The sequence below is a fragment of the Zygotorulaspora mrakii genome, chromosome 5, assembly GCF_013402915.1.
Source record: "Zygotorulaspora mrakii chromosome 5, complete sequence".
In the NCBI taxonomy this organism is placed as follows: domain Eukaryota; kingdom Fungi; phylum Ascomycota; class Saccharomycetes; order Saccharomycetales; family Saccharomycetaceae; genus Zygotorulaspora; species Zygotorulaspora mrakii.
Window position 1 is genome coordinate 372,982 of NC_050723.1, and position 11,955 is coordinate 384,936.

Consider the following 11,955-nt stretch of genomic DNA (forward strand, 5'->3'; position numbering starts at 1 on the left):
AATTAATCCAAAATATTTCTAGATGGCGAGTCTGTTTGATAGCGCAAAGACCATTTGGGCCCCAGCACAGACACTAAGGCAGTATCTAGGATAATAAAAATCCAAGATGCAATGTACACGATAAAAGAAAGAACAGCTACAAGTCTAACAACGAATTGGAAGAAAGATATGCGCTCATCTCTGATAACAATTGACAAAGGTTCAAAATCATACTTAATGAAGATACCTGGGGCACTGATGCCCCTGGTGCTACCGTGACCATTAAGGGTATAATGGCGCTCACTAACAGCAAACTGATTGGTGTCTACAATTGCTCCCAGTTTTTCGTAAACAGTAGGTACAATTGATGTGTCATACCTGTAAGCAACCAAAGTGTTTGCATCACTCAATCTAGCTGTGTTATCCAATGGATTGTTAATATAAGGATAAAATACACCGTAGGAGAACTCATTGAAGACGTGTGAAAAATCAACCTCACTTATTGGAGCTTTTTGGCTATCTCGATACCCCATGCCCTTAGCTGTGATATGCAGTTCTCCAGATACTCTGTTTACTGGTATCGACCCAAATATGTGGCAGCCATCTCCACCAGATAGTTCAGAACTGGGTGTATCTCTAAATCGTGCTGGAATTGCTTCACCGAGAATTGTGTCCATGTTAGGAGACACGATTGATTTCATATCATTCAGCTTGGCATGTCCTGGAACGAAAAAGATCATGTCTTCAAGAACAAGCTCTTTCGAAACAAGTTTACGGTCGAAAGTCTCGTCTCTGACGTTCACTTGTAACCATTTACATGGAGTTTTCACGGATATATCCATGTTTATCTGAAAAGTTTCCCTTACTTCACCGTCAACTCTGTACTGTTGGTCAACATATCCACCAAAATAACTTCCAAATTCAGTCCATGCCATGAACAAAAGAACAAAATATGTAAATAGTGATCCTAGACCACCCTTTGCTGACTTTTTCTTATAAGTCTCATCCGTTTTGGCTATATGATTCCAACTGTTGTTAGTATTCAATTGAAGACAAAATGCGTCAGAGTGCTGGAAACATACGGAATGCATCAAAAGTTTTCAAACCAGCCATATTCACCAGTAATATGACCAGGTTGAATGGTTACAGTAATCTTTCTAGGCTGAAGTTATTGCATTGTACACGTAACTTATATTGTTTAAACTGATAGTTTTTTCAAGTCGCGCTATTAGAAAATAAAAATGTCTAAAAATCTGAACTTATGGAAGGGAAAAGGAAATTCATGCTTCATCCGCGTTGAAACAAGCGCTTTTAGATTCCAATACGGGCTTTTTGGGCTCTTTCATAGTGTAGTGATTTGCTATGATGATTGTGAAAGGTAATAGGAAGAGTTGGATTGCCAATCTGACACAACTAATCACAAAACCTTTGCCCACATGCAGTTCTAATAATTCCCATCCCGTGGGTGCTGTGGTACTATTACTTGACGGCTCCAAAGACTTAAGTAGTAGCAAATAAATTATTGTGCAAAATAAAGATATTGCTGCGACAGAGACTAGTAAGGAGCACATCAGTTTGAGAATTGCAGGCAATATACACTGCCTTTTAAGAAAGGTCAAAACGACTCCAAATCCCAGCACAGCCAGGAAGAAAGAAAAACTGACTATGATTTCTGAAGTTTGCAAAAAAAAGAGCAACTGGTTGAACAACCGAAGACAATGTAATATTTCGACACCTTTACTGTACAGAGATGTGTTTGTCTTTTCTTGTGGAGCATCTTCTGGGTTCACGCGAAGAAATGTATTGAAGAAAGCATTATCTCTGGAACGGTCGCCCTTGATGAATTTTCTTATCGAGGTCAATGCTAAGTGGTAGCTTATGACCAACGAGTCACCTAAAATCTCTGTGTCATTGACGTGTAATGGTGAAATATTGCCGAGTTGAATTCCGACATCTCTGACCAGTACTGTAATTACATCCATACCATTACCGCCATTTCGAACGCAATACATTTTCTTCCCATCAGTTTTTTTACAATAGCTGAAATAGTTCACCTTGTAAATGTTCTCTGCGTTGAACGTATTAACTAGATTTTCGTCATCGTACATGCTCGAATCGGCTAGATCGCTCGACCATCCCAAATCTATGGCCAAATAAGATATTAATTTCAAAAGCTCTTTGATACTGCCAATCAATTCTCTAGTCATTTTTGAACCACCAACAACGGTGAAGCTGAATTGCTCTGCACATGTTGGCACCCCCGGAGAAAGCGCACACGAGAAGCTTGGAACATAGAGTGAGAACTGCAATAGAGTAAACCCGCATAAAATCAGCCAAACAATTAATCTCTTGAAAATCAACATGGTTGCCTTGGCTCCTCGGTTGACTCAATAGTAAACCTTGCTTTATTATACAAATTTTTGTATAGTTTGATTTCATGCGTCACAATAATGAAATTGAATAAACGCCTGGCGACGTCACAAAAAAATAGTATACAAACAAAACAAACTACAAATACATAAAGGAAACTTCAGAAGTACATAGTTGAGGAAGGTTTTACAGGCCCTTGATAAGACAAGTTGCTATCGTGTGTTGAAATGTGAGAGATATCTTGCATTTCATGCACTTCCATATGATCTATGCTTCGCGACGAAGTCCTGGACATAGCAGTATTATCACTATGTTTAATGTTTCTCGGGAGCAATCCAGTAAAATTCGAAATCTGATCATCACAAGTTGTTAATACACCTGCTTCATATCCTAGTATGTTATCTCGGGTTTCGTCATTATAAGGTCCACTGACGTTAGTAACACACCATTCTAAGCCTGACCAAATGATGGTTAAGAGAAGAGTAAAGAAGGTAAAAAACCACAGGCACACAAACCAGGGCTGTCCTATAGTAAGGGAAAAGCCGAGTAAATTTAGCTCGTTATTTATTCTTTTTCGCAGGCTATATGTAATCCAAGTCAAATTGATGACGCCAATAAGTCCACAAATGAAAGAAACAGCTGATAACAATGACAACGTATGCGTTAATATTCGCTCTTTGAGTGGATTAATAGATCTCCCTTTGATATTGTAGTACCACAATGTTAATCCAAAAATTACTACTTGAAACATAATGGTGACACAAAGTAATTCAACGGAGCTTGCTTTTCTCCCATGCAGACTACTCATATAAGTGCTGTAATCTGATGCCAGTCCTATTGCTGAGTTCAATTCCTGCTCATATGCATAGTCCAAAACAATGTTCAGCGATAGCTGAGCTAGAATTTCACGATAGTTGAAAACATATCCAGGACCTGACGTTTGACAATATTGCTCGGTCGAATTTTTGGCGTTTGGTGCAGTTTGGGTTGAATTCGTCGATTGGGCCACCTCATTCGATATCAACTTTACGCTACATGTTCCGTAGAGTGTGAATGAGATAAACTGAGGAAGGTCCTGCGTCTTTTTTGCAGTATATTCTGTCAATATCATGATTTCTGATGTAGTGAGACCAACTCCACTGTTGACGTTCGTTGATCCAAATACTTCGACTGCTGTTTTCAATTCCTCAAACAGTCCCTGTGTGATGTCTGAAGAGCGTGTATTGAACATTGCCAAACACATGCGATTGGGCATCGATAATGGACCCAAAATCAAAATTAAGCCAAACGTGATGGCCAGTACTGTCGATGTCAATCTGATCCATAAAGCGAGTGTATCAAATACGCTGAGATTTCTAAATGGCCTTGATAATGCCTTGTACATCCTGCTAGATCGCATTATTCTGCAAGCAAAAGGACTCGCTCAATAAGAACGTAATAGCTAAGATCCATTCAAAGTTTTCGATAACTTGCTGTGCCTTTACACAGAGATCTGCTCTGGAATACTTTCTATATTGCATGGTCTGTTTTTATTGTTATTATGTTAACGCAGTTTAAAGACGCATAACAAAGGTCTAAAGAAAATCATAAACACGTAAAAAAGCAAATTGATTCAAACAAAAGACGTTCGCGAAATAAATCATAGAACGTTCGCAGCAGACTATATTAGTTTCAATACATCATAATTGAATATATCTTCTGAGTCCTTTTATTGATTCCAGATAATTGCAAACTACTGCTAAGATGGCAAAAACCTTGAAGGATCTGCATGGCTGGGAAGTAATCACAACAGATGAAAATGGTAATATTATCAATCAAAATGGTGGTAGAAGATCTCGTAAACGAGGCTCTGCTGAATTAACGTTTTTGCTACAAATTTCAGATGGTACAAAAATTGGCAGAGGTGATACTGTTATCATGAATGACGCGCAAACAAACACGTATTCAGTATACTTAATTCATGAGATACGACTCAATACTTTGAATAATGTGGTTGAACTATGGGCATTTTCATATTTGCGGTGGTTTGAGTTGAAACCATTATTATATTATGCAAAATTTGAACCAGAATTGGCTAAAGAATCCCATCCATTGGATTTCTATAAGGAGAAATTTCTGAGTGATGTTGATAAAGACGAGATATATCTTACTGCTGAAATTTCCGAAATATGGCTGAACGATTTTGTTGCAGTAGCTAACATCATGGACTACTCACAATGGGAATCAATGTCTAGAGAGAAAGTACCGGATAAAGACTTTTACGTGCGATACATGTGCGAACCAACGGCAGATAATTTTGTACCAATAGATATTACAAATGAGAGGAGAGTTTTGCTCAAATATGATCCAAAAGAGTACGAAGAACACTTGAAGAAAATATCAGTTCCAACAACAACGTCACACAGTCGTTCAGCGAAGTTGAAAAAGCCGGTCTTCAAAGGAGAACCTACCGACAAAACGTCTCGCAAAGCAAGTGTCAGAGATATCAAAATCGAGTTCGATACGGATAATGAGTCAGGATCCAAAGGCGAATCTGATTCGAGTTCAGAAACACGAGAGGAATCAGACGAAGATGTCATTGTTCATAAAGGAAGAACACGAGGCAAAAAATTGCAGAGCAAAAGTGAAGATGGAATAGGAAGTGGGGGGCGAACTCAAAGTAATGATTATGTGAGTGGAGATCTTACAGACACTGAAAGCGAGTCATCATCATCGCCTCCTTCCGACGCTTATTCCGATGCCCAAGATACCTTTCGATCGAGCCCAATCAAATCTTCTGCTCGGATAGCTAACGTGCCGACAAAAAACACAAGTCCAGTTTCAGAATCGCCTGGAAATGATACAAGTGATAGTGCAAGTGAAGAAGAGATTCACGAACTACGGGAAGAAATAAATGAAGAGGAAAATGGAGACGGCCAGTCTCATATTTCTAATGAAAGCTCAGAGGAGGATGATATTGTTGATTCGGAACAAGAAATTGACGAAGAAATCGAAAGCAAGCCTAAACGGCACAGACTAAAAAGATCAAGGGAGCTTAAGGAAAAAAAGGCTCGTAAGGTTCTCAAATCATCTACACCCTCATCTAAGGCAGGCAATGGTAGCTCCTTAGTTCGCAAGTTTACAAAGAAAAATATCGCTAGGGCCAAAAAGAAATATACGCCATTTTCGAAAAGATTCGGTTCAATCAATGATATTCCAGATTTAACTGAACTTGCTGAATTCAATCAATCCTCTAATGATATAGATGTTGCAGCCCTAGAGAACAAGCTTCGATCTTCCGAAGAGACACAAATAGTGGAAACAATATTTTCCAAGATTAAGAAACAATTGTACTCTTCTCACAATAAAGATGAAATTTTGAAATCGGGAAGCTTTCAAGATTACTTACCGGCAAGAGAAAACGAGTTTGCTTCCATATATTTGAGTTTATACAGTGCAATTGAAAGTGGTTCTGCCACAACAGTATATATTGCAGGCACACCAGGCGTAGGCAAAACTCTAACAGTGAGAGAGGTGATCAAAGAGCTGCAAAGATCGTCAGATCAAAAGGAATTACCGCTGTTTCAGTACGTTGAGATTAATGGATTGAAGATGGTGAAACCTACTGATAGTTATGAAGTTTTATGGAACAAGATTATGGGTGAAAGTCTTACATGGGGCGCGGCAATGGAATCCTTAGAATTCTTTTTCAAAAAGGTGCCTAAAAACAAAAAAAGGCCAGTTGTAGTATTACTGGATGAATTGGATGCTCTTGTAACTAAAACGCAGGATATAATGTACAATTTTTTCAATTGGACAACTTATGAAAATGCTAAATTAGTCGTCATAGCAGTTGCTAACACGATGGACTTACCTGAGCGTCAATTGGGTACAAAAGTTTCTTCAAGGATTGGTTTTACAAGAATTATGTTCACCGGCTACGACTATGAATCATTGAAGGAAATTATTCATTTTCGCTTGAAGGGGTTAAATAACTCTTTCTTTTACGAGAATACCAAAACGGGTACAGCATACATTATTGATTCTGATGATGAAAAAGATAATGAGTTACCACCTTATATTAAAAAAGTTCAATTGACAATGAGTGATGATGCTATAGAAATAGCATCCAGGAAGGTAGCTAGTGTGAGCGGTGATGCAAGAAGAGCGTTGAAAGTGTGTAAAAGAGCTGCTGAAATTGCTGAGCAACATTATATGGCAAGATATGGTTATTCATATGATGGAAAAACATTGGAAAAACATTATGACACTTCGGAAAGCACGGATGAGGAAGATGCGAATGATAGTGAAAGAATACAAACAGTTCATATATCACATATTATGAAAGCTTTGAATGAAACAATCAACTCGCAAACGACAAGATTTATTAGTAAACTATCGTTTACTGGCAAGCTGTTTTTGTTTGCACTTTTGAACTTGATGAAAAAAAGTGGCCTACAGGAGCAACGATTAGGCGACATTATTGATGAAATAAAATCATTGATTGAAATGAATGCAAAGAATAGATTTGTTCTTGAAATAAGTAATACATTATTCCAAAAGGATACGTTATTAACTACCGAACAATTAAGAATTGTTTCATGGGATTTTGTAATCAATCAATTGATCGATGCAGGAATTATAATCAAACAAAGTCTCAAAAACGAAAAAATTAGCTGCGTCAAATTATGTATATCCGCTGAAGATGTCAAGAAAGCATTAGAATTAGATGATGAGCTGAAGAATTTATAATAGGTTCTCCGAAAATCTATTTTATCAGTCTCCACTAATAATAATTTGGTTTATGCTTTGTACACGTACTTAAATACGCATATGTATATATTTAAATTGCATTGACCGCTATTGCGTATATGTAGGGCTTTTTCTTCGGCTTTCTGTGGTAACATTTGTGTTTGAATTTTTTATATTATCGGTCTTATCCTGATCTCTTTTGGCAGTACCTAATGTTTTATAAATCAATAGCGGATCCCCAACCTCGTTAATCTCTTGTATGGTTAATGTAAGGCTGAAGATTTTTGCCAGCGCGACTTTAAAAATCTTTTGAACATTAATTGACTTTGCAGTAGAGCAAAAAATAAGTGGTGCATCCATTACCTGAGCATATTCCATACTCGTTCGCGACATTTGTTCTTGATAATCCGGATCTAGATCTACAAATAGATCATATTTAGTGCCTACTAGTATAGGGATAGCAGTATCGTTCAAACCATGCGCCTGTCTGAACCATTCTTTTATTGAGCTTAAAGTTTCGGCTCTTGTCAAGTCGAATAGAAAAATAATTGCCGAGGAGCCTAGAGAAGCAATAGGTAGCATATTTATAAATTCTCTTTGACCACCTAAGTCCATCAATGAAAAAACGATATCTGTAGATCTTACACTTACTTTTCTTTTCAGGAAATTCACCCCAAGCGTTTGTGTGTATTCTTCATCAAAGACATTCTGAACATATTTCACCATTAATGAAGTTTTACCGACTTGTGCATCACCAACGAGCCCTATCTGTACTTCTACCTGATTCTTGGGCCTCATGTTTACATTCATATTAAGATTAACAAATGGTCTTTCTTCTTCCTGTGTGGCTGCTTGATCACTGAAAGACCTCGATCTCGATCTCGTTCTGTACTCCTGAGACATGGTGTAAATTTATGCGGCTATGGCGGTTTACCGCAGCACACTTTCACCTTTTCAACTGCTATCGGTTCGTTGTGTTTCGCGATCTGTAGACAATTGAATATGGGGACCCCATAACATGCCTTGATTGGGAGTAAATCGGTGAATTTCTGATGGTCACGTGATATCAAACCCATCTCGTTCACGTCTCAAACTGTCGCAGTTTGACGCTTGAATAAACGGGCAATCGGGGAAAACATTGCCTCTTGGCACATTGGTACCTCCTTCAGCGAAGGCAAGAAGCCACTGCCTCTTTGTCCCTCCTTTGTCCAGCAAGCACCCTGACACAAAGGACTGGTAACCTGGAAACTGGCACGTTCCCGAGAAGCGAGCAGCGAGACCTTGACGAGTGGCTGCTCCCAACGCACTGACTCACTTAACATTTATACTGTTCCATATTCGGCTCCATATCCGGCCGGCGAATGTTCATTCTTACCCATAACCGACAGACTTGTATCATCCAAGCAGAGCGCAATGCCGGCCGAGCAGTGCCCCGTTCGCCTGATCCAGGCTCCTTCACCTCTGCAACCTGCAATTTTCGAGAGTGAGCGACAGTTTCCAACTGAGAACCTAGGATCTGTGTGTTTCGTGCTGTCTTTTATAGTTTTTTTAGCCGCCGATGTACCCCATCAGCTCAGTTCCGACGTAGCCCAGCAGGGTAAGAGGAGAACGTGACTGGAGGGACCAAAGGGGCTTTTGGAAGCTCCATTTGTTCCAGAGCAAGCTTTTCAATCTAATTGGCAAGACGTTGCCAACCAATCGGGGTATAACCTAATTTGGAGACCTGGTGAACAAATTGCCTAGCCGCCGAAGTCTCTCTTAGAGTTACTGCAAATCAACCATACGGGCAGCAACCTGTAACGGCAACTGGAAACGAGGCTGCGAATGCTACTTTTTCTGCTTGCCGAAGACGGACGGAGATAAGGCAGCTTTGACGACGAAGGAAAACGTGAAGCACTAATGATCATTTGTTACGGAGATGTCAGATGGCCGTGCACGGTTACTTACGCTGTATCACATAACACGGATGCCACAAGTGGTGACTGTTTTTGAATTCACACCCGCACACCTTAGTTGTCTAGCTGTGGTCTGGGTGCTCAGTATATTTTTCCTAGAAATAGCGACTGCGTCGCGGTGGCAGAGCAGACCTGCCAAGCTTCGGGCGACAGGCGTTGGTTGGCCGTCCTGACGCATGGTAGTGGTGGAGCTGGCTGGCCAGAGACGCTGGGCTCAGATCGTTCCGATCTGAGCCTACATTCAGCGGGTGGGACCCACATTGTTGCAGGGGCTTCGAGGCAGCCGGTCTGACGCCAGGCAGGAAAACTGGGGTGTCTCTAGCCGGTGGCCAGGACCACACTCACCGTGACACAGAGAGTGCTTGGGGCAGAGACACAGTATTGCAACGGGGGAATTCCAAAGAGAGCGATCAATGAATGGATGGAATGGTAATTGAAAAAAAAAAGAGTTATTCTTAATTACTAGGTGTTGGATTATAGCTGAAATTTGAAGTTTGAAGTTTGAAGTTTCGTTTTCAATTCATCAAGACAACTATACCGAATTAACCAGACGAAAAATGGCTGTTGGCAAGAACAAGAGGCTATCTAAAGGTAAGAAAGGTTTGAAGAAGAAGGTCGTTGACCCATTCACCAAAAAGGAATGGTACGACATCAAGGCCCCATCCACCTTCAAGAACAGAAACGTTGGTAAGACTTTGGTCAACAAATCAACTGGTTTGAAGAGTGCTTCTGATGCTTTGAAAGGTAGAGTTGTTGAAGTCTGTCTTGCAGATTTGCAAGGTTCCGAAGACCATTCTTTCAGAAAGGTCAAATTAAGAGTTGATGAAGTTCAGGGTAAAAACTTGTTGACCAACTTCCACGGTATGGACTTCACCACTGATAAATTGAGATCTATGGTTAGAAAATGGCAAACTTTGATCGAAGCTAACGTCACTGTTAAGACTTCTGATGATTACGTTTTGAGAGTTTTCGCTATTGCTTTCACCAGAAAACAATCTAACCAAGTCAAGAGAACTTGTTACGCCCAATCTTCTCACATCAGAGCTATCAGAAAAGTTATCTCTGAGATCTTGACCAGAGAAGTTCAAAATTCAACTCTATCCCAATTAACTTCTAAATTGATTCCAGAAGTTATCAACAAGGAAATTGAAAATGCTACAAAGGATATCTTCCCATTACAAAATGTTCACATTAGAAAGGTTAAATTATTGAAACAACCAAAATTCGACCTAGGTTCTTTAATGGCTTTGCATGGTGAAGGTGCTGATGAAGAAACTGGTAAGAAAATTTCTGGTTTCAAAGATGAAATCTTGGAAACTGTTTAAATGAATTGATTAAAAATAAAATATCGTAAAAAAACTATTCTAATATCCAGGTCTTTTAATTAAGGTTATCAATCGGGTTCTATTTTTTTACATATTTTTTCATATCTGTTTCTTTCTTTATCTTCTGTATACAACAAATATTGTATAATTTTTAAACTCTTGATTATTATTTAATTATTATATGTCACGCTGTTGCGTGCCGGGTGTCGTCCCTGCTGAATTATGACTTTGAGTATCCTTTGTCTCGACATAATCCATTGCAACATCTCCGTCACCTTGTTCATCTGCTGCCCCTTCTTGGTCTTCAGTTTTTACTTCTTTCGCATCTTCCCCTTCAACTTGAACTTGATTTTCAGCCTTTTCTACCTCTTGATCTTCAGGTTCTTGATCTTCGGGCTCTTGATCTTCTGGCGCTTGATCTTCTGGCTCTTGATCTTCTGGTTCTTGATCTTCTGGTTCTTGATCTACCTCTTGATCTTCTACCTCTTGATCTTCTTGGTCTTCTTGGTCTTCTAGATCTTCTACCTCTTCTTGATCTTCTTGGTCTTCTTGATCTTCTAGATCTTCTAGATCTTCTAGATCTTCTACCTCTTGGTCTTCTCGGTCATTATCAACTGCCCTTTGTCTTCTATACCTTTCTCTTTCTCCCTCTTGATCTTCTTCTTCATCCATATCAACATCAACGTCCATATCTCGTTTAGCAAGCTCCTCTCTTAATATCGATGTCATCCTGGTAAATATTTCAGCATCCTTCAACCATTTATCTTTGTTTACTCTCAGCTCCTGAGACAGTCTGTCAATATCAGCCTTTATAGATTTATTGACGTGCTTCATTTCTTTTGGTCCTTTGGTAAAATTGTCGTACACCCTATACAGCTCTTCTTCGCCTTCGATTGATTTACCAACTTTCTTCAAATATCTCTGTTTTATCAATTTTTCTGCTAAAGTTGCACCCAATGCCTCCTCCCAATCATTTTTACTAGTTGTGAGACTCGTATTTGATTCCATTAAAATTTCCATCTCTGAATTAACCTTACTCACAGACTCGTAAATCACCCTTATTCTTGAAATTCTATCCTGTAACATCTCGTATGAACTTTTCAATTCTGGCACTTTAAATTTCAATTGATCCTTCATCTTCTCCAGCGTATCATTACCTGATTGCTCCCAGTTTTCTTCAGAGACTTTCTTCACTTCCAATGAATTTTGCAATTCTAAAAATTTCAAATCGCTGGTTTGTTCTAGTTCATTGATATAGGTTTCCCCAAATTGAACTTTGCTTTCGGTTTCGTACTTTTGCAGTTGTCCTTTCAATATTTGATTCGACAATTTCGTGACTTTACTCAAAATGTCCAAATAGCCGTTAAATGGAGTATCCACTTCACTGTAAAGGACCTTAGTTCTCACTTGTTCAGCTTGCAAAGCATTCGTAGACATACTTACCGATTTCTATTGAACACAAGCTCAATATAGCTTTAGAAATATAATTCAACTTGTGGTGCTTTTTTTGTTACTTACATCTATATAACAAGCGTTTGGTTTGATTTTATGAAAATGAAATGTGCTTGTTAAAAGAGAGATATAATTATAATAGT

The 11,955-nt window shown here is 39.0% G+C and overlaps 7 protein-coding genes across 7 annotated transcripts; 2 read left to right on the top strand and 5 right to left on the bottom strand.

Moving 5' to 3' along the window:
- Nucleotides 1-2: 2 nt before the first annotated feature.
- ERV41 (Erv41p) lies at nucleotides 3-1,070 on the bottom strand (the record flags this gene model as incomplete). Its single annotated transcript, XM_037288928.1, has 1 exon — nucleotides 3-1,070. One exon carries the CDS (start codon nucleotides 1,068-1,070, stop codon nucleotides 3-5), a length of 1,068 nt encoding a protein of 355 aa, XP_037144823.1.
- Nucleotides 1,071-1,259: 189 nt separating this feature from the next.
- On the bottom strand, nucleotides 1,260-2,342 carry SMA2 (Sma2p; the record flags this gene model as incomplete). The annotated part of the gene is made up of 1 exon (XM_037288929.1): nucleotides 1,260-2,342. One exon carries the CDS (start codon nucleotides 2,340-2,342, stop codon nucleotides 1,260-1,262), a length of 1,083 nt encoding a protein of 360 aa, XP_037144824.1.
- Nucleotides 2,343-2,509: 167 nt separating this feature from the next.
- Nucleotides 2,510-3,748, bottom strand: ECM7 (Ecm7p; the record flags this gene model as incomplete). Its single annotated transcript, XM_037288930.1, has 1 exon — nucleotides 2,510-3,748. The coding sequence occupies one exon, from the start codon at nucleotides 3,746-3,748 to the stop codon at nucleotides 2,510-2,512; it is 1,239 nt and encodes a 412-aa protein (XP_037144825.1).
- Nucleotides 3,749-4,092: 344 nt separating this feature from the next.
- Nucleotides 4,093-7,080, top strand: ORC1 (origin recognition complex subunit 1; the record flags this gene model as incomplete). Its single annotated transcript, XM_037288931.1, has 1 exon — nucleotides 4,093-7,080. One exon carries the CDS (start codon nucleotides 4,093-4,095, stop codon nucleotides 7,078-7,080), a length of 2,988 nt encoding a protein of 995 aa, XP_037144826.1.
- A 108-nt stretch (nucleotides 7,081-7,188) lies between these two features.
- Nucleotides 7,189-7,983, bottom strand: TEM1 (Ras family GTPase TEM1; the record flags this gene model as incomplete). Its single annotated transcript, XM_037288932.1, has 1 exon — nucleotides 7,189-7,983. The coding sequence occupies one exon, from the start codon at nucleotides 7,981-7,983 to the stop codon at nucleotides 7,189-7,191; it is 795 nt and encodes a 264-aa protein (XP_037144827.1).
- A 1,609-nt stretch (nucleotides 7,984-9,592) lies between these two features.
- On the top strand, nucleotides 9,593-10,360 carry RPS1B (40S ribosomal protein eS1; the record flags this gene model as incomplete). The annotated part of the gene is made up of 1 exon (XM_037288933.1): nucleotides 9,593-10,360. The coding sequence occupies one exon, from the start codon at nucleotides 9,593-9,595 to the stop codon at nucleotides 10,358-10,360; it is 768 nt and encodes a 255-aa protein (XP_037144828.1).
- Nucleotides 10,361-10,537: 177 nt separating this feature from the next.
- On the bottom strand, nucleotides 10,538-11,797 carry MFT1 (Mft1p; the record flags this gene model as incomplete). Its single annotated transcript, XM_037288934.1, has 1 exon — nucleotides 10,538-11,797. One exon carries the CDS (start codon nucleotides 11,795-11,797, stop codon nucleotides 10,538-10,540), a length of 1,260 nt encoding a protein of 419 aa, XP_037144829.1.
- Nucleotides 11,798-11,955: the final 158 nt, after the last annotated feature.